Source organism: Amyelois transitella, chromosome 30, assembly GCF_032362555.1.
Source record: "Amyelois transitella isolate CPQ chromosome 30, ilAmyTran1.1, whole genome shotgun sequence".
NCBI lineage: Eukaryota > Metazoa > Arthropoda > Insecta > Lepidoptera > Pyralidae > Amyelois > Amyelois transitella.
In genome coordinates, this window is record NC_083533.1 from 4,125,141 (window position 1) to 4,147,143 (window position 22,003).

At 35.1% G+C, this 22,003-nt stretch overlaps 1 protein-coding gene across 2 annotated transcripts in view; it reads left to right on the top strand.

The window, feature by feature from the left end:
• The window catches only part of LOC106131024 (uncharacterized), a 51,055-nt gene extending 29,864 nt beyond the window's left edge, over nucleotides 1–21,191 (top strand). For both annotated transcript variants that reach the window (XM_013330008.2, XM_060952967.1), the window contains 11 exons: nucleotides 5,517–5,625; nucleotides 7,799–8,241; nucleotides 9,549–9,688; nucleotides 10,441–10,537; nucleotides 11,718–11,849; nucleotides 12,492–12,634; nucleotides 12,975–13,124; nucleotides 14,556–14,736; nucleotides 15,671–15,778; nucleotides 16,586–16,756; nucleotides 17,372–21,191. In XM_013330008.2, coding sequence (XP_013185462.1) covers nucleotides 5,517–5,625; nucleotides 7,799–8,241; nucleotides 9,549–9,688; nucleotides 10,441–10,537; nucleotides 11,718–11,849; nucleotides 12,492–12,634; nucleotides 12,975–13,124; nucleotides 14,556–14,736; nucleotides 15,671–15,778; nucleotides 16,586–16,756; nucleotides 17,372–17,686 — 1,989 coding nt within the window. In that variant the 3' untranslated portion in view covers nucleotides 17,687–21,191. The remainder of the gene's footprint in view (nucleotides 1–5,516; nucleotides 5,626–7,798; nucleotides 8,242–9,548; nucleotides 9,689–10,440; nucleotides 10,538–11,717; nucleotides 11,850–12,491; nucleotides 12,635–12,974; nucleotides 13,125–14,555; nucleotides 14,737–15,670; nucleotides 15,779–16,585; nucleotides 16,757–17,371) is intronic.
• Nucleotides 21,192–22,003: the final 812 nt, after the last annotated feature.

Genomic DNA, 22,003 nt, shown 5'->3' on the forward strand with positions numbered 1-22,003 from the left:
AAAATAAAAAAAAAAATATTTTAAAAATTCAGTTTTGGAACAGAATTTTTGTTGTTGTGATAGAGACTAATATTAGTAGTTTAAAAAGTAGTTTTTTTTTTTATTTACATCTCGTGTGTGGTCAAGTGTGGTGTGTTTTTCTCATTTTCTTTACTTAATTTGATTAATTAAAAAAAAATTAAATAATTGCCGCTTTTTTTGTGCTGCTTCAAAAATAGTTTTTTTTTAATGAACCATAGACTCAACGCGTTGAGATATGTGCTATTTCTTAACGGCTCATTTATGAATCATAGATTACTATTGTAATATATGTTGTGAATGATTTAGCGGTAAATAAATAATCACTATGTGATGATAATTGAGACTAATATTGTCTACAAATATTTGTAATGTCAATCGTGTTGTGGATTGCAGTGTTTTTAAACTTTAAATAAAACAAGATGGCGTCGGACTGTGGTTAGTACGAGTATATTTAAAAACGCAATTTTGTGTCAAAGTTGCTTTTAGTTTTTTCGAGGCTGTCTACCTCGTAAGGGATACGAGATTAAATGTATGTATGTTGATACTTATTTACGTTTCAACATATATTCACACTAGCTGTGCCCGCGACTTCGTCCGCGTGGAATAGTTATTTTGGGTATCATTGAAGCCCTCAAGGATGAATAATTTTCTCCGTTTTTTTTCACATATTTCATTATTTCTTTGCTCCTTATAGTCCAAGATCCCAGAGCCGTAAGACACAACTTATTTTCTAAAGAATGGATCTTTCGATTCTCAGTAGTCTTTCATGTACTTTTAATACCTGCATGTTTGTGAGACTTGCCCGGTGACACCTGCGCAGGTACCAGGCGAGAAAGGTAACTAAAAATCACAGTTACTTAACTTAAATTTTTATGACTGATTTTTATATATATTTTATAGACTATTACTCTGAAGTCATATCAGAGAAGTCAGACGCTTTCCATGCGCCAAAACTTTTGTCAGACGCTTTAAAGCTCTATCAAAAAAAAATTAACTTAATTTATTTTTAAATGTCTGACTTTTATATATGTTATTCAGATAACTATTACAAAGTTGTATTAAATCAGTCAGACAGTTTGTAATGACCAAACACCCCTTAAACTATCTATCTATTCAAATACGATGAAATTTATAATTAAAATAATAATTAATCATTTTTAAAATAATATAATATATTGCATACTAGCTGTTGCCCGCGACGTCGTCCGCGTAAAGTTCGAGTTGAATCTTAATCATACAGTCTGATACAGACAGACAGACAAAAAATGTAAAAAAAAATTCTCTATTTGTTTCAGTCAAAATATTTTTACCGTATGATTATATGTAGTATTTTGATTTTCAGTTTTTTTAATAAATACTCAAACAACACAAAAAAAAAACATTTTTAATAAAAATTAATAATATCTTGTTATTGTTGGGACTCGAACTCGGACCGCCAACTTCACGGTCTCACGCGCTAACCACTGGACCATCGAAGCCGTTGCGGTGGTGTCGAAATTAAAGTAGACTACATACATATGGTCACGTCTATATCCCTTGCGGGGTAGACAGAGCCAACAGTCTTGAAAAGACTAAATGGCCACGTTCAGCTATTTGGCTTAATGATAGAATTGAGATTCAAATAGTGATAGGTTGCTCGCCCATCGCCTAAAAAAGAATCCCAAGTTTGTAAGCCTATCCCTTAGTCGCCTTTCACTTATATTTATATGTTATAGGTTTACTATTACTATACTATTTTTAAATTGTTTATGATTTTATTTTTACGGAAAATTCTGCCAGCAACGACAATCTAACTGATGATGAGGACGATGACTTGAGTGGACAGTATAGAGATTTAATAAATGATGAAAATTCAAATGATTATTTTGATGATGAAGATGATAAAGAGACAATAAAATAATTATTCAATTGATTAATCATAATTAATTATTTTATTATTGAAATTATTATAATAGATATATTTTTTTAAATAAAATAAAAATCATTCTTTTTGAAAGGCTATTGCTACAAAAAAATTCATTTTCCCCTATTTATATGCAATATATTATATAATTTTAAAAATGATTAATTATTATTTTAATTATAAATTTCATCGTATTTGAATAGATATGCAAAAATATGAAATTGAAAACAGTAAGTACTTTTCAAATATTAGATATTTTACTCTGACGCGCATGCGCATGTGCTATTGCGCTCATACTCGAGGCTGAGTAATTCTTGTGTTTAAGGGGTGTTTGGTCATTACAAACTGTCTGACTGATTTAATACAACTTTGTAATAGTTATCTGAATAACATATATAAAAGTCAGACATTTAAAAATAAATTAAGTTAATTTTTTTTTGATAGAGCTTTAAAGCGTCTGACAAAAGTTTTGGCGCATGGAAAGCGTCTGACTTCTCTGATATGACTTCAGAGTAATAGTCTATAAAATATATATAAAAATCAGTCATAAAAATTTAAGTTAAGTAATTGTGATTTTTAGTTACCTTTCTCGCCTGGTACCTGCGCAGGTGTCACCGGGCAAGTCTCACAAACATGCAGGTATTAAAAGTACATGAAAGACTACTGAGAATCGAAAGATCCATTCTTTAGAAAATAAGTTGTGTCTTACGGCTCTGGGATCTTGCTCTATTATAGTTGCAGCGTGATGTTTTATAGCCTAAAGCCTTCCTCGATAAATGGTATAGTTAACGCATAAAGAATTTTTCAATTAGAATCAGAAGTTCCTGAGATTAAACAAACAAACAAACTCTTCAGCTTTATAATATTAGTATATATATAATCGTGATCACATAAATCGTACTTACATATAATCTTGTATCCCTTACGAGGTAGACTACATACATATATTACATCTAGGAAAAACTCATGAGTAATAATGAGTAAAAAAAATATTTCTATTTTACACTCATGAGGAGAAAAAGCAAAAAAAAAAAATTAAATTGTAGTAATTATTTACTATATTTAACTATTTAAAACGTACCTATTTTTTTAATTGTATATTTTAAGATTCAGTTTACCTTTATTCAAATATAGATACATATCCTTTTTCTTTGGTTGACTTTTACGACCTTCACGGTAAGCGGAGAGTCTGCACGGATAAGCAGCTGGCCAACAATATGTTTTTTCTTCGCTACCACAAACCCTTTCACCTTTATAATTTTAGTATGAATACATATATACATACATATAGTCACGTCTATATCCCTTGCGGGGTAGACAGAGCCAACAGTCCTGAAAATACTTTTAGGCCACGTTCAGCTATTTGGCCTGCCACTAACAGGTTGCTAGCCCATCGCCTACAAGTGGAATCCCAAGTTTCCTTAGTCGCCTTTTACGACATCCATGGGAAAGAGACGGAGTGGTCCTACTCTTTTTTCTATTGGTGCCGGGAACCACACGGCACTTAAGTCGGTACATTAAGGAGATATGGGGTGCATGTAAACATAAATTTATATGCACTGCTGATAGTAATTTAGGTATGTGACGCATGCGCATTGCATTGTCTCACTGACCTAGGGCGTGGCTTGGTACAGCGGACGGCATGGAATAATACCCGAAAGTACGGTCGGGCGCGGATAAAACGTACCAACTCTCCAAATTAATTCCAACTTATATAATAAACTAGCTGTGCCCGCGACTTCGTCCGCGTGGAATAGTTATTTTGGGCATCATTGAAGTTCTCATGGATGAATAAATTTTCCCCGTTTTTTTCCATTATTTCTTTGCTCCTTATAGTTGCAGCGTAATGTTATATAGCCTAAAGCCTTCCTCGATAAATGGTCTATTCAACGTAAAAACAACTTTTTAATTCGAACCAGTAGTTCCTGAGATTAGCGCGTTCAAACAAACAAACAAACTCTTCAGCTTTATAATATTAGTATAGATTCGAAAGTAAGTAAGTAGGGGCCTATAAGTCTTTTCAAGAGTCTTAGCTCTGTCTACCCCGCAGTGGATATGGACGTGACTATATGTATGTACGCGTTTTGTAATCGTTTTAACAAATAAATCATTAAATCATACTGAACAACTATTACCAATTTTTTTTGGCAATATCTCTCTTTTAAGTCAGTTATATTCATTCTTTCATATAATTATGTATATTGTTAAACTTATTCTGTATCCCTTGCGGGGTAGACAGAGCCAGCAGTCATAAAATGTCCCGTATGTGTATATATTTATTTAATTTTGTCGATGACGTTACAAGTTCACCCAGGGTCATCACTGGATCGCAGTTTTTTTCGCAATTAAACCCGTTATCGCATTGTTTAAATTAATTTTATTAATTGTTATCATTTTTATTGTATGTAAGTATTCTTAAATTTTTACATCATCAGTTATCAAACGACTTTTGAAAAGGTGTTTTTTTCATACAATTATAACTGACCCGTGGTTCCCGGCACTGACATAAAAAAAAACAGGACCATTCTCCATCTCGTTCCCGTGGATGTCGTTAAAGGCGACTAAGGGAAAACCTAGCTTTTCTCTTAGTCGTCTTTTACGACTTAATGGTGGAATTGAGATTCAAATAGCGACAGGTTGCTAGCCCATCGCCTAAAAGAAGAATCTCGAAGTTTATAGGCATATCCCTTAGTCGCCTTTTACGACATTTAAGTAGGAATGTGCGCAGGAAACCCAAATAAAATACAAAATTGTCTGCAATTACAGACAAAACAAACATTTCCCAATAAGTGTCAGTTACGAAAGACAATTGGAAAATACCTCTCGATAATCGTGCGGGACGATAACCCGAATACAATTCATGTAAACAATAATATACCTAGTGCCGTGTGGTTCCCGGCACTTATAAAAAAGTAATAATAGGACCACTCCATCTCGTTCCAGTGAATGTCGTTAAAGGCGACTTAGGGATAGGCTTATAAACTTGGGATTAGTATTTTAGGCAATGGGCTAGCAACCTGTCACTATTTGAATCTCAATTCTATCATTAAGCCGAACAGGTGAACGTAGCCTATCAGTATTTTCAAGAGTGTTAGCTCTGTCTACCCCGAAAGGGATATAAAATATGATAGAATTGAAATTCAAATAGCGACAGGTAGCTAGCCCATCGCCTAAAAGAAGAATCCCAAGTTTAATAGCATATCCCTTAGTCGCCTTTTACGACATCCACGGGGAAGAGATGGAGTGGTCCTATTCTTTTTTTCTATTGGTGGTCCGGGAACGGTTTACGGCTAACACATTTTTGTTAAGAATATTTTCAGAAAGTTATGTCAAGAATATTTTCAGACAAGTTTTGTCAATAATATTTTCAGACAAGTTTATGTCAAGAATATTTTCAGACAAGTTTTGTCAAGAATATTTTTAGACAAGTTTATGTCAAGAATATTTTTAGACAAGTTTATGTCAAGAATATTTTCAGACAAGTTTTGTCAAGAATATTTTCAGACGTGTTTTGTCAAGAATATTTTCAGACAAGTTTTGTCAAGAATATTTTCAGACAAGTTATGTCAAGAATATTTTCCATTTGTTCCAGCTGAATCGTCTCATGAACGAGATTTACGAGACTGTCACAGCTGCGTGCAATATGGCCGACAACAAGCCTGGCTGCTTCCCCACAGACGCTGATGCCAGCACAAGCGAAGGTAATATATATATACATATATAATATATATATTATATATTACTACCTACCTAGACCTATATAGATATCTAGATCTTTATTTGTAAATTGACGTCCAATGAAAATGCTGCAGTGTAGTTTGTTCCGCCGCTTCTCCTTCGCACACATGCGCTTTGGAAGCGGTAGTAGTTATAATTCAGTGATGTGACATCAATAAGTGATACATTGTATCCAATTCATACATATTATAAAACTGTAACTTTGTCTGTACATTGAAGATATATAAACAATATAAATATATTCTATATAAAAAAAGAATAGCACCAAAAGGTCAGGTCAAAAGTACCCGAAACCGCCGAGCTTGTATGAAGAGAGTTATGAATGTGGATGAAGCGAAGGAAGTATGCAGAGATCGTGGCAAGTGGAAAGATGTAGTCTCTGCCTACCCCTCCGGGAAAAAGGCGTGATTTTATGTATGTATGTATGTATATTCTATATATATTCTATCTATTCTATTCTACCTCAGTGGGATACGCATACCCATTCGGAAAGGATGTTGTCTCCGCCTGCCCGTCCGGTAAGGATTTAGTATCTGCCTTCCCGATGGGGAAGGACATAATACATACATACATACATATGGTCTCGTCTATATCCCTTGCGGGGTAGACAGAGCCAACAGTCTTGAAAATACAGTTGAAGGACATAATCTATGGTGGTTAAAATTTTTACCTAATCATCCAATAAAAACAAGCATTGTGACCATACATTCAGTCAGAAAAGTATCGGGAATGGATTATTTATTTATGGTTCCAAATTCAAATTTTTGTTTTTTTTACTGTTGTTAGATTGGCACAACTGTTTTCCATTTTGGCGCGGAGTTTGAGTTGCATCTGTTGTTTACATTAAAAACAGTGCTATTTTTAGTTATATCATATCTAGTGTGTATTGCTAATTTCATAATGGGTAAAAACATCGAACAAAGAGTTTGTCTTAAATTTTGCATTGCCAATGGAATATCGTGTTCGGAGTCACTGAAAATGTTACAGAAGGCTTACGGTGAATCGACTTTATCAAAAACTCGTGCTTATGAGTGGTACAAAGCGTTCAAAAGCAGTCGAGATGTGATGGAAGATTTGCCCCGCTCTGGTAGGCCATCAACGTCTGCAACTGAAGTTAACATCGCAAAAGTGAAGGAAATAGTGACTGAAAATCCTCATTCAACTTTGAGAGAGATAGCCACCGAACTTTCTGTATCTCACGAGTCGATCCATACCATTTTAACTAATAATTTGGGTATGAAACATGTTGCCGCTCGGCTAGTCCCAAAAGACCTGAATTTTTTTCAAAAACTCAATCGCATGAGAGTCGCTGAGGACATGCTAGAACGAGTCAATTCCGACCCAACATTCATGAAACACATTGTTACTGGTGACGAGACGTGGGTTTACGAGTTTGACATGCAAACTAGTCAACAAGCTTCGGAGTGGCGCCTTCCAACTGAACCGAAACCGAAAAAACCACGCCAAAGTCGTTCAAAAGTCAAAGTCATGTTAACTGTTTTCTTTGACTATCGCGGTGTTGTGCACTCGGAATTCTTGCCGGAAGGTCAAACGGTAAATAAGGAATATTATTTGAGTGTTATGCGGCGTGTAAGAGAGCAAATCCGACGAAAAAGGCCAGATTTGTGGAAAGAAAATTCTTGGATTTTGCACCATGATAATGCACCTTCGCACAAGGCCATCATTGTGAACGAATTTTTAACCAAACACTCAACAAATACCATCGAGCAACCACCATATTCACCAGATATGGCTCCAGCTGACTTTTTTCTTTTTCCTAAACTCAAATTACCACTTCGTGGCACCCGTTTTCAATCGGTAGAAGACATAAAAGAGACTTCGCGGCGAGAACTGACCTCAATTCCGGAAACAGCGTTTAAAAAATGTTTTGATGATTGGATTATTCGTTGGCGTAAGTGTATCGTTTCTAATGGAGCATATTTTGAAGGTGATAAAATAAATTTGGATGAATAACAAACAGTTTGTGTATTATTGATCTTTTCCTGCTACTTTCTTGACAGAGTAGTATATCGACGTGACCATATGTATGTATGTATGTAATTGTCGCGATTTACCGCACACCCTGTATAATAAAACCTTCCATCGCTCACTTTTTTCTTTCTATTTCCATTTCAGAATCAGTGAAAATCACGCGCAGTCTCACAGAGAAGAGAAAGAATTACGTGCGGCGCGTTTCCTCCCGCGTCGCTTACCTCGACCAGAGGAATATAAAAAATAAATACCGCCACCAAACCTCCATTTGTTCTTACAAATCAGAAATAATAGACAACCCGTACTCAACATTCAGATCGTGGAAAAGCTTCAGAACATCTCAGAACAACCTGAACAGAGACAAGATGGAGTCGGCGGATTCGAAAATCAATTTGACAGATGACAGCGGCAACGCCCTGTCTATGGACTGCAGTGACGGGAGCATAGACAATCTGAGCATAGACGGGAAGACTGGGTGTGTCGAAATACCAATGGAGGCGAAAGATAAACTATTTAATATTTGTCTATTGGTCGGTTTGAATTATATGAGTGGTAAGGCGTATGTAAAAAACGTGTTTCCTAGTCAGGTCAGTATACATACATACATACATACATATGATCACGTCTATATCCCTAGCGGGGTAGACAGAGCCACCAGTCTTAAAAAGACTGATTGGCCACGCTCAGCTGTTTTACCTGATTAGTACCTATGTTAAATTTCTAAACTTTTGTGTGTAGCTAATATTCTTTATTTGTATAGGGATAGACTTGTAAAACTTGAGATTCCTCATATAGTCGATGGACTAGCAAACTGTCACTATTTGAATCTCAATTCTATCATTAAGCCGAGCAGCTGAACGTGACCTATCAGTTTTTCCAAGACTGTTGGCTCTGTCTACTCTACAAGGGACATAGACGTGATTTTATTTATATAGGTAGTTCATTATCCTAACTACGTATTCCCACATTGTTTTGTTTACAATTAATAAAAATTGTAGAACGATAACATTTTTGTAAGTCATATAATAGATCAGCATAGCGTCATTTGTGTTAAGATATAATTTTAATGTGTGGTCTGACCTCAAAGTATGTTTTCATAAGAAAAGGTAGAATATAGAATAGAATAGTAAAAAAAAACCGTGATAAAAGTAGATATAAGTTTGTGATTTTTATATATTGGCAAAATTTTATCTAAATCCAATATATCGTTTATAAATAAAAACGGAAGTATGACATATTATAAATCTTATATATAAAATTCTCGTGTCATATATAAAATGTTCGTTCCCGTAGTTTTCCGAAACGGCTTGACCGATTCACATGAAATTTTGTGAGCATATTGAGTAGGTCTGAGAATCGGCCAACATCTATTTTTCATGTCCACAAAATCCAAAACAACGTTTGCCGGGACAGCTAGTGACATAGATAAAAAATCAGAGGTTATAGTCCGAGAAAAGAAATAATACATATATAACTGCAAAATAATCTTAAATGTTTTATTTAATTAGTCATAAATGCATAATTAAATATATATTACTACTCTCGTGCCGTGTAGTTCCCGGCACTAATACAAAAAAGAATAGAACCACTCCATCTCTTTCCTATGGATGTCATAAAAGGCGACTAAGGGATAGGCTTATAAACTTGGGATTCTTCATTTAGACGATGAGCTAGCAAACTGTCACTATTTGAATCTCAATTCTATCATTAAGTCAAACAACGGCTGACCTTGGCCTATCAGTCTTTTCGAGACTGTTGGCTCTATCTAACCCGCAAGGGATATTAACGTGATTATATGTACATAAATATAAAGTTAAATTTATATTACAATAAATAAATATTATAATAGTGCATCTTTCCGACCGACGTTTAATAAACTTCTGATGTATTCCAGGTCGCTGTGCCACCTCACATAGAGAACCTGATCTTCCCGGAGACGCTGAGCTGGTCCCAGAGAGGGCAGTGGACTCCTGATGCTAGTTCACAATGTTATTCCCTTGTTCTGACAACGGAGAGAGGAGAGAGAGCTTACGGGTAAGTAAACTCGTTATATATTTTCCAGAAGATTCCTCCGTTATTACGTGACGTGAGAAGTGCCGGTGGCAGCGGTGGGAAGCAATTTTCGGTGTCAGAAGTGGGATGCATACATATATGTACGTATGGTCACGTCCCTTGTGGGGTAGACAGAGCCAATAGTCTTGAAAAGACCGAATGGCCACGTTCAGCTATTGGGCTTGATGATAGAATTGAGATTTAAATAGTGACAGGTTGCGAGCCCATCGCCTAAAAAAAAGAATCCCGAGTTTGTAAGCCCATCCCTTAGTCGCCTTTTACGACATCCAAAGGCAAGAGATAGAGTGGTACCTACATACCAAATTTCATCGTTATCGGTTTAGCAGTTTTTGCGTGATAGAGTAACAAACATCCATGCTGACATTCTCACAAGTCTTCGTCCGCGTGGAATAGTTATTTTGGGCATCATTGAAGCCCACAATGAATAATTTTCACCTTTTTTTTCACATTTTCCATTATTTCTTCGCTCCTAAAAGTTGCAGCGTGATGTTATATAGCCTAAAGCCTTTTTGATAAATGGTCTATTCAACACAAAAGTACCTAATTTTTCAATTCGTACCAGTTGTGGCTCTGTCTACCCCGCAAGGGATATAGACGTGATTATATGTATGTATGTACCAGTAGTTCCTGAGATTAGCGCGTTCAAACAAACAAACAAACTATTCAGCTTTATAATATTAGTATAGATTTGCCAATTCCATATTTTGTTCCAGCTATTGCCGCAGGGTGTTACCAGAGGGCGCCACTACATGTCTTCCACTATGCTATTGCATCATAGGAAAATACAGAGCCCCCGGATTCTATTATAAGGTTTGTCAAATACATACATACATATGGTCACGTCTATATCCCTTTTGGGCTAGACAGAGCCAACAGTCTTGAAAATACTGAATGGCCACGTTCAGCTATTTGGCTTAGTGATAGAATTGAGATTCAAATAGTGACAGGTTGCTAGCCCATCGCCTTAAAAAAGAATCCCAAGTTTGTAAGCCTATCCCTTAGTCGCCTTTTACGACATCCATGGGAAAGAGATGGAGTGGTCCTATTCTTTTTTGTATTGGTGCCGGGTACCACACGGCACGGTTTGTCAAATACTCTATTTATAATACTATCAAATACTCTATACTCTATTCTAAGATTAATTGATATTGTGAAGTTGACGTTGTTGAAGAAAATGCTGCAGTGCAGTTTGTTACCGCTTCTTCTGCACTGACGCCTTGGAAGCGGCAGTAAACTTAGTTTTAAGTAATTTATTTGACGTCAACCAATGTTGTTAAACCATACGTTTTGACAATTATTAAGCGACATGAAGTATCCTATAATAATGAATAAAAAGTTTGAATTTGACTTGTAGTGTATCAAAACTTATACATTAACCCTCCTCATTATAATAGACCTAGACGAACGTATCTTGATCATATTAAGGACGTCCTGGCAAATGTTGTGATGTGAAAGAAGATGTAGTTACAGGAATAGAAAAGGGTAGGTTAAAATGGTTTGGTCATGTGGAGAGGATGAATGAAAGCAGGTTGACTAAGCAGATATACAAGGAGAGTGTGGAGGGAAAGGTCAGAGTGGGAAGACCTAGACGAACGTATCTTGATCAAATTAAGGACGTCCTGGTAAAGGGTCAGGTCAAAAGTACCCGAAACCGCCGAGCTTGCATGAAGAGAGTTATGAATGTGGATGAAGCGAAGGAAGTAAGTATGCAGAGATCGTGGCAAGTGGAAAGAAGTAGTCTCTGCCTACCCCACCGGGAAAGAGGTGTAATTTTGTGTAATTGTAGCGGGAGCGATGATTCGGTTCGCACGCTAAATGTCAAATATGTCAAAATAATTTTTATTGTGAAGTAGATATTCTTTATGTTGAATAATAGAGTGATTTTTAAATGATTATTTCTCTCCACTTTTCTCCTTCTGTCTTCTGTAGGAATAAATAACCTTAATAACTATACTTCCTACATATCTATGTATGTATGCAACTTTTACAGATACTTCAAGAGATCGAATCTCATCACGGCAGTTCAGATCAAGAGATCCAGTCGCTTCTCCACCAGCTCTTCGACGCAACGTTCCCGAGACCCGGCGAGGAGATAGTGATCAACACACATACAGACAAACAGGTAATTATTTATAGTGTAGTAGAAGTATATAAAAAATATATTTTATATGTACATATTATTGTGAAATTAGGAAATATTATGAATGGTATGAATATTGTGTATAATTTTTGAAGTTTCTTGCTTTTTTTTTAATTTGAAACACAATTTTTTTTATTGCTTTTTAGTTTTTGTTTATTGTTTATTAGTTTAAAAAAAATAATGAATCAAATTTAAATCTTCTTTTTGGGGTCGACCAAAGGGGAGATCTCCTTGTAGGCTGGTGTAATGTCTGGAGAACCGCACGACAGACGATATTGAGTTGTATTTACGCTCCAATTTGTGGAAACTTTGTCATCGCGTTTCAGACTATTCGCTGCCATTGGCAACGCGTGTCGCATTCATCGCTGTGATTGGTTGAAGGTGTATGACATTAGTGATTTCGCCACAATTTACTACTTGTGTTTCTGTAATTTTTATATAAAAAAAATTCTATGTGTCCGTAAAATACGAGTGTCCGTATCTGTGTACAAAAATTTCATCAAAACCGGTTCAGTAGTTTTTCAATTTTATTCCTTACAAACATACGCAACATACAAATCTTTTCACTTTATCATCAATGCATCATGTTATTGCATCATATCATGTTAATGCATCAATTTATAGATGGACCACCTTAAATGCAAGACGTTGCCGGACCTAAGAAGGAGTCCAGGCAGATCTGGGGATGATCACGAGGAGTCGCCCAGGTTTTTGGACTTCGAGAACAACAATGGACCGAAGAGGTTCACACTGAGTTTTGAAACTAGGTGAGTTTTTGTTGTAATTTTACTATAGGTAGGTTTCGGCTACGGGCTAGCAACCTGTCACTATTTGAATCTCAATTCTATAATTGAGACAAACATTTCAAAACCGTAAGCTCTGTTAAGGGATAGAATAGAATAGATTCATTTTCAAAATTGGATACAATGTATCACTTATTGACGTCACATCACTTGAATCTAATTATAACTACTACCGCTTCCAAAGCGCATGTGTAGAAGAAGCGACGGAACAAACTACACTGCAGCATTTTCATCGGACGTCAATTTACAAATATAGCAAGATATAGACGTGATATATAGGAACAAACAAACTTTTGTTTTTCAGACAAAAAGTTATGAAGCGTCCCATGGAGCCTCGGGTGGATGAAGACAACTTGTCCACTCTCATAGACTCGTTCGGAACGGGTCTCGCTGTTAAAGTGTTCGGATCACTCTTGCTGGAGAGGAAGGTCATCGTCATTAGTGATAAATTGAGGTGAGATCCATTGATAGAGCTTTTAAAAAAACAGTCAAAACTTGGTGAAAGGTCGTATGAATGTGATTGAAGTGAAATAAGTATGCGGGAATGCGTGGCAAGTGTGAAATATGTAATGTCTGCCTATCCCTATGAAGACGATGTGTTATTTTATATATGTGTGATACGATCCCACCGCTGACACCATTAAGTTAGCCCTTATTAGAGTATGGTCCTAGATCTTAGACTATATGTTAATGAATTGTTGTTGAAAGAATCTGTCTACCCCTGAGACACGGGACACTCTGGTAAAACTTTCGACAATATGTAGTGTCTGCCTATCCCTTTGAAAAAAATTAGTTATTTTTTGTATGTGTGATACGATCCCACCGCTGACACCATTAAGTTAGCCCTTATTAGAGTATGATCCTAGATCTTAGACTATATGTTTAAGAATTGTTGTTGAATGTTTATGAATTGTTGTTGAAAGAATCTGTCTACCCCTGAGACACGGGACAATCTGTTAAAACTTTCCGATCTCTCTTGCTGGAGAGGAAAGTCATCGTCATTAGTGTTAAGTTGAGGTAAGTTCCATTGATAGATTCGTTTTCTTGTGGATTCGTCCGCGTGGAATAGTTATTTTGGGCATCATTGAAGCCCTCAAGGATGAATAATTTTCCCTGTATTTTTTTCGCATTTTCCATTATTTCTTTGCTCCTAAAAGTTGCAGCGTAATGTTACATATATTGCCTTAAGAACAAATAGTTCCTGAGATTAACGCGTTCAGACAAACAAACAAACTCTTCACAGCTTTATAATATAAGTAAAGATTACTATATTACTATTACTATATTACAATTTTTACATACATACATACATATGATCACGTCTTTATCCCTTACGGGGTAGACAGAACCAACAGTCTTAAAAAGACTGATAGGCCACGTTCAGCTATTTGGCTTAATGATAGAATTGAGATTCAAATAGTGACGGATTGCTAGCCCATCGCCTAAAATAAGAATCCTAAGTTTATAAGCCTATCCCTTAGTCGCCTTTAACGACATCCATGGGAACGAGATGGAGTGGTCCTATTCTTTTTTTTTATTGGTGCCGGGAACCACACGGCACAAATAAAGATTACTATATTACTATTACTATATATTACTATTTTTACTTACTATTTATTTATTTACTTTTATATGTTAAAATTATATAATTTACCAAAAAGTGTTCTTGAAATGAATGATAGAAATTTCTTCATTAAATTGACGTCCTATGAAAATGCTGCAGTGTAGTTTGTTCCGCCGCTTCTTCTACACATGCGCTTTGGAAGCGGTAGTAGTTATAATTAGATTTAAGTTATGTGACGTCAATAAGTGATACCTTGTATCCAATTTTGAAAATAAATCTATTCTATTTTATTCTATGTATATTGTATGTTGCCACCCCCAGCCAACTGTCCTCGTGCATGGAAGCGCTCCAATCAATCCTCTATCCGTTCGTGTGGCAACAACCACTCATATCTGCAATCCCGTCGGAGATACAACGCGACGTGTTGCAAGCGCCCCTGCCTATCCTGGCGGGAATGTTGTCGACTGGCATCGAGACCGATGAAGATTTGAGCTTCGAAGAGGTGAGTTTGCTTTTGAAATATTAGTAGAATATTAGGCAAATTTGACAGCTGTCAATGTCAACCTCAATATACGATATATTTTTTTAATCTGTTTCCCCGCGCGCCTCCTTTTCTCCATCATTTTGGACTTTGACAGTTTGACTGGAATTAATCGTTTTAAATTTGAATTAACTTGAATTACTTTGCCGTGTGGTTCCCGGCACCATTAGAAAAAATAATAGGACCACTCCATCTCTTTCCCATGGATGTCGTAAAAGGCGATTAAGGGATAGGCTTTTAAACTTGGGATCCTTCTTTTAGGCGATGGGCTAGCAACCTGTCGCTATTTGAATCTCAATTCTAGCTGAACGTGGTCCTATCAGTCTTTTCAAGACTGTTGGCTCTGTCAACCCCGCAAGGGATATAGACGTGACTACATGTATGTATGTATGAAATACTACTAATAAGGCAAATTTGACAGCTGTCAATGTTGACTCTCAAGAGACGATATTTTTAATCTGTTCCCCCCCGCCTTTTTCTCCATTGGCCCGGGTCTTGGACGTTTATCTATATTAAGTACATACATACATACATACATAAACTCACGCCTCTTTCCCGGAGGGGTAGGCAGAGACTACCTCTTTCCACTTGCCACGATCCCTGCATACTTCCTTTGCTTCATCCACATTCATAACTCTCCTGTCTGTCTATCGTCTCCTCATCTATATTAAGTATTTATTATAAATTATAGTAACGTTGAGTTAGTATCTCGTAACGCAAGTCTCGAACTTACTTCGAGGCTAACTCGATCTGTGTAATTTGTCCCGTATATATTTATTTATTAATTTATATATACTTCATATTTGTTGAAATGTGTTTTCTTCAACTTGTTATTTCGGGTAATTTACCCAAAATTCCCACGGGAACAGAAGCTAATCCCACGACATTGTTCCAGGGTATGCTTATAGACCTTACCCATCCGTCCAAAGTGCTCTTCTACCAAGGCGACGAGGCGACTATACTCCCGACATCGTGCTACAAAACTTTGAAGACATCTTTACAGGTAATAGAATAGATTTATTTTCAAAATTGGATACGAGGTATCACTTATTGACGTCACAATAATCACTTGTGTGCCGTGTGGTTCCCGGCACCAATACAAAAAAGAATGGGACCACTCCATCTCGTTCCCATGGATGTCGTAAAAGGCGACTAAGGGATAGGCTTATAAACTTGGGATTCTTCTTTAAGGCGATGGGCTAGCAACCCGTCACTATTTGAATCTCAATTCTATCTTAAAGCCAAACAGCTGAACGTGGCCTATCAGTCTTTTCAAGACTGTTGGCTCTGTCTACCCCGTAAGGGATAAAGACGTGATCATATGTATTTAACGGCCTCTGTGGCGCAGCGGAAGTGCGCTTGTCTGTGACACCGGAGGTCCCGGGTTCGAATCCCGGCATGATGAGAAACGAACTTTCTCTGATTGGCCTGGGTCTTGGATGTTTATCTATATAAGTATTTATTATAAAATATAGTATCGTTGAGTTAGTATCTCGTGACGCAAGTCTCGAACTTACTTCGAGGCTAACTCAATCTGTGTAATTTGTCCCGTATATATTTTACTAGAGGCCGCCCGCGACTTCGTCCGCATGGAAACCCTATCAATCCCGCGGGAACTCTGGGATAAAAAGTAGCCTATGTGTTATTCTGGGTCTTCAGCTACCTACATACCAAATTTCATGGTAATCGGTTCAGTAGTTTTTGCGTGAAAGAGTAACAAACATCCATACAAAATTTCGCCTTTATAATAGTAGTAGGATTTATATGTATGTGTATATATATGTTTTCCCTCACGGCTCACTTTTCACAGATGGAGTTAGTCAAACACAAGGACACCATTGAAGACGCCAAAACTAGAAACGTTCTCATATCGGAAGCATTTCTGCGTTTCTTCGTCGAGGTTCTCGGCGATTTCTGGAGGTATTTCAGTGTGGGGGAGGTCGCCGAGGGCATGCTGGGGAAGGATGGTGTCGTTTTTGATGTGAGTTCAAATAAAATTTGTCAATTTTCATCCATTTTATAAAATTCAAAAAATCCAAAAATTTTTTTCATTACTATAGGATACTTCATATCGCTTAATAATTGTCAAAACGTATGGTTTAACAACATTGGTTGACGTCAAATGAATTACTTAAAACTTGAGTTTACTGCCGCTTCCAAGGCGTATATTCGTTACTTTATTTATAGTAAAAAGTATGTATACATGAAGTGGGGCACCAATAAAAAAAAAAAGAATAGGATCACTCCATATCTTTCCCATGGATGTTGTTAAAATCGATTAAGGGATAGGCTTAGGCGATGGGCTAGCAACCTGTCACTATTTGAATCTCAGTTCTACCATTAAGCCAACCAGCTGAACGTGGCCTATTAGTCTTCAAGACTGCTGTCTCTGTCCACCCCGCAACGGATATAGACGTGATTATATGTATGTATATATAAATATAATTTGATTATTGATGATGTTTAATAAATTGTATATATGTACATAAATAAATAATATATTAGTGGAAAGAGGTAGTCTCTGCCTACCCCTCCGGGAAAGAGGCGTGATTTTGTGTTTAATAAATACCCTATATTTTTTTCTCTTCATTCACAGAAAGAGTCGTTCAAAAAGAACGCTACACCAAAACAGAACCAATATTTCCTCGAATGGTTCACTGAAACGGCCATGTTCAATCATTTCGTACAAAACATGGCCGCTTGTTACCACCCTGACGAAAAAACGAAGACCATAGACCACACCGATGTAGAGTTGGTCGACACCCCGCTACCAGATTTCTATAGATTATTCGAAGAGAGAGTGCGGTGTCGACAGAAGTTGGATGTGAAAAATTACGAGAAGAGTTACAAGAGTGCTGTTAATAAACGTGTTAAATTGTTGAAGAATAAATTGAAGGATCTTATTACTTGAGGTGGTAATTTTATTTTTTTTGTGTGTGTTTTTTAAGTTTTTGTAGTTGGCAACGATTGGATGTGAATTTGGTATATTTGTTGAAGGTGTGTGGAAATATAATTAATTAAAAAATAAATAAAAAAATCACTTGTTAAAGGCAGCTTTAGACGGAGGTAAAATTTCCTTGAAGTTATTGAATACCAATTAGAATTTTTCATTGATCTACTTCGAAATAAAAGGTCATTTGAGGTAATTTTCTTTTTAAATTCTCTTATGTTTTTTTTTTTTTAATTGGTTATATTTCCGTGGTTTCGTCTATAGTGCTGCTAAATTGTCGATAGTTTCGCTATCGATAGATTTCGTCTGAGTAAAGCCATTGACTAAAATTTATTCTCCTATTGATAAAGATCGATAGCTCACTGAAATGTACACGTTCACCTTTAAATTGTCGGCATTGGTCACGACCCGAAATAACATTATTTATAATGCAAAGTGAAAGTTAGTTTATTAAAAATATATTATTGAAAAAAATATCGATAAAGCGTCTCTATTGTGAAGCGCCGGGAACCACACGACACTTTACATACATTCACTTGTGTATTCAGAATCTCAAATGTGTATTTAATTTAATAAAATTATCCCATATATAATAGGGATCAGTCTATTTATTTCCTACTAAAAGAATGAATTGTATTTTGGAAAACAATGTAATGTCTATTAAATTAAGCATATATTAATGTGATGTAGGTATTTCATCATTTTTTGTGCAGACGTATTTCTGTATTGAGAACAATAAGGAGCGTCCTATGATTGAAATATTTTTCTGCCCTAAGATTGTCAGTCGATCATTTGAGTGCCTTACCCGTTTTATAATTACATGTTTTTTATATATAATTATGTCATAACATTTTCTAAATGATTATTTATCATAGTAAGATATTAATACTGCCAACGAAAAATCACAATTTTTTATAAGTCTTAAATGTAACATTTCCCGATTGGTCCTAATCCTGACTTGCCACGTTCCTGAAACGTCACTTTACCAAGTGATAGTTCGTAAGACGTCCCGTTAACTAGTATATCGGTTACAGTATGACCATTTTTATGAGTTACACCGATATTCTTGCGCAGGAGTCTTAATTTTTGTACGGCGCGAAAATATTTGAACGGTTGAGCCAATCAGAGCGCGCGATTTGAACTCGCGAACTGAACTATCTGCTATTACGAGCCAGTTGACAGAAGACATTTTGCTCTTAGATTTTAAATTTAATGTAATTGTAATATGGTCGTTATTTTAAATATTTAAATGGCATTCGGTTGGTTAGGCGGTAGTTTAAGCTATTCTGCGCCGCCGAATGTTGCCGAGACCATTTTTTAAATGTGGTAATACTGTAGCAACTTGTTCCCATTCCAAATAGCGTTCTTCCCAATTTTAGTCTATTCCTATACAAATCATCTCAATAAAATTATGTTATGCCATCATTTAGTTTTACATTAAATGTCAAAGTTAATAAATAAAATGAAAGTAAACTGTTACATATATTTTTTTAGTGTTTATTCCGCCCATTGTGCCTTGATAAAATGTTTTTCTTTAATAATTTTGTTATAAATAAATATTAAAACTTTTGTACAGATTTGCATGTTTTCTCTCAGATCTTATTTTTTTGTGACAAACATGATTATGTCCAAAATAACAGATTCTTTTCCTTTTTTTACATAATTGTTTCACTTGTAAAACTATACTATTATTATACTATATCTTTGCTAACTAGGTAACTTATTTAAATGGTGACAATTTTCGTCGTAAATGGTGCAAAGAAGTTTTTTGTCTGGTTTTGTAAAATTTAATTTAGATGCAAATCAATTCTTTAATCACAGACTCACTAACCTTTAATACGGTCAACAGCACATCAACCTACCCAATGTTACTGCAAATTCGCCTTTATTACCGGGTCATAGATATATATGCAGGGTAACTTGATATGTGGTTGATTGTACTATGAATAATAAAAGAACATAAGCTAATAAATAAAAAAATTCAAAACTTAGTGAAAATCAATCTGATGTGTTTTTTTTTTATCGTTGCTGCAATGGTTCAATATACAAGAAGAGTATTTCTAATGAAATAAGTAAAAATAACATTGTGCTGTAATTCATCAAAAAAATATCTTTTATATTTTTGTATAAATAAATGATTAAATTTCAAATATCACGTGCTGTTTTTAAAATTGCTAAGAGATGAACCTGTGACCTCATGGATATTTTAAACACTGTGCCAGAAAGGTTTTATATTTAGCCATCACATTAAATATTGACTGAAAGGTATATTAATAATGTTAGTTGCTGGTAGGAAGATGAGAATGAATTTTCGGGGACAATTTTTCCATACATGCTGAGATATTATTTCTAAAATATAGTAAATTTCCTTGATATTATGTTAAAAACATGGGTATTAGAATACTCGTCCGTCCCATCGTTAGTCTTCAAATAATGTACATAGTAAGAAAATACACTCACAATAATCTTCTGTAAAATAAAGGAAATATGTATGTGAAAGATGTTTTGAAGTTTCCAAAAAAGTCCGCCATTAACATGTAATTAAATTTAAAATATATATATATATTTTTTGTATAAAAACGTAATTCGTTAGTGCGAAAGTTCAATAATGTTCTTTTTTAAATATTGGTACTTAAATTAAGGTTTTTTTGTATTGTTATGTAAAGGAGTTTGACTGAATATACCGTGTGTTTACTTTTGTTTAATATAGTTCGTTGTGTTTTTAATAAATACAATTAAAAAAAAAACAAATAACATGACATTGCATCACCATAACAATAACTATTTGTACTTTCGAACTAATGTTATTATTTTTTAGTCTGAGAACATTGACATTCTGTATTTATTTGTGATATAAAGTATTCGATAGTGCCTTTTAAAAATAAGTTTTTAGTTTTAAGATCATTTTAGCATAAATAAATTTATTGTTATAATTTTTTAAGAAAATTATACAATTGTCGGCTATGTATTTAAGGCATTCATTCAAAAATGTGTCTTAAATCAGTTTCATATTTATAAACAATGCAAAACGGCTACTAAAGTATGTTAGGGTAATTAAAAAATTAGAGAAGAATTCGAGAAAATTTGTTTTATTTGTAATTGGTGCTGTAAGTACTTGCAACGTGCCCATTCCCAGTATAAAAATTTCACTAAATAAAATACGTTCACTATATCAAAATCTTAATAATATAAACACGTTCTTTTATGTAATAATATGTCTATCACCCCCATGAGAGTAAATATTATGAGACTTGTATCAAAAGTAAAATTATATAAATTAGGACGAGTTGGGAATGAGACCAACAGGTAATAGGACAAAATTGAACAAATCTTTCGGGCGTAATTTGGACCTTAATAAAAATTGAAATACAATAACTTTCAGCATGCATCACTTGATTATGAAAATGTGCCTGTAAATTAAGTGTATATTAGTAGATATGAATGCAATAAAATAATTATTATTTTATTATATTATTTCATTAACCCCCATTTCCCGGTAGTTAGTTTTCATAGGGTCCCATGCCTCAAGAAAAATCAGAACCCTTATAGGATATACTCAATTGTCTGTTAAGATTCTTGAAAATCAAAACCCTGGGGACCTACTTTCCATAGACTTGCTATCACGAAATTTAAGGAAAATCTGTTATACAAAAAGAACATTAGGTACTAATGCCCTCTTGAATTTATATAAGTTTGTCATCTTTTTATGTTCCTCGGTTAATTCAGTCAAAGATATATTATCGATTACTCTTTATCGGTTTCTATAATTACTTTAACATACAATCACGTCTATATCCCTTGCGGGGTAAAAAGGGCCAACAGTCATCAAAAGAGTAGATAATTGAGATTCAAATAATGACAGGTTGCTAGCCCATCACCAAAAAAAGGAATTCTAAGTATATAACCCTTAGTCGCCTTTTACGACATCCATGGGTAAGAGATGGAGTGCTCATATTCTTCGCCACAAATCTTTTCACTCTTTTCAAGACTTGTCCGTGTCTATTCCGTAATGGAAAAAGACGTAATTGTATGTAGATAGGTAGTAACATTTGAAACTAAGTATGGCAGTCCTGTTTTGTTTACTAATAATTAAATTTGCATCAAGAATAATATTACAAAATTAACACGGCTTGACATTTTAATAACTTCCTACATCATTTACCTATCTATCTATTTTAATTCTAACCTAATCACGAACAGAGAGAATTGTCATAACAATGGGTAATTATTGTCTAATTACTTTGTTAATATTGATGGACTGCAACTAGGGCATAGTGA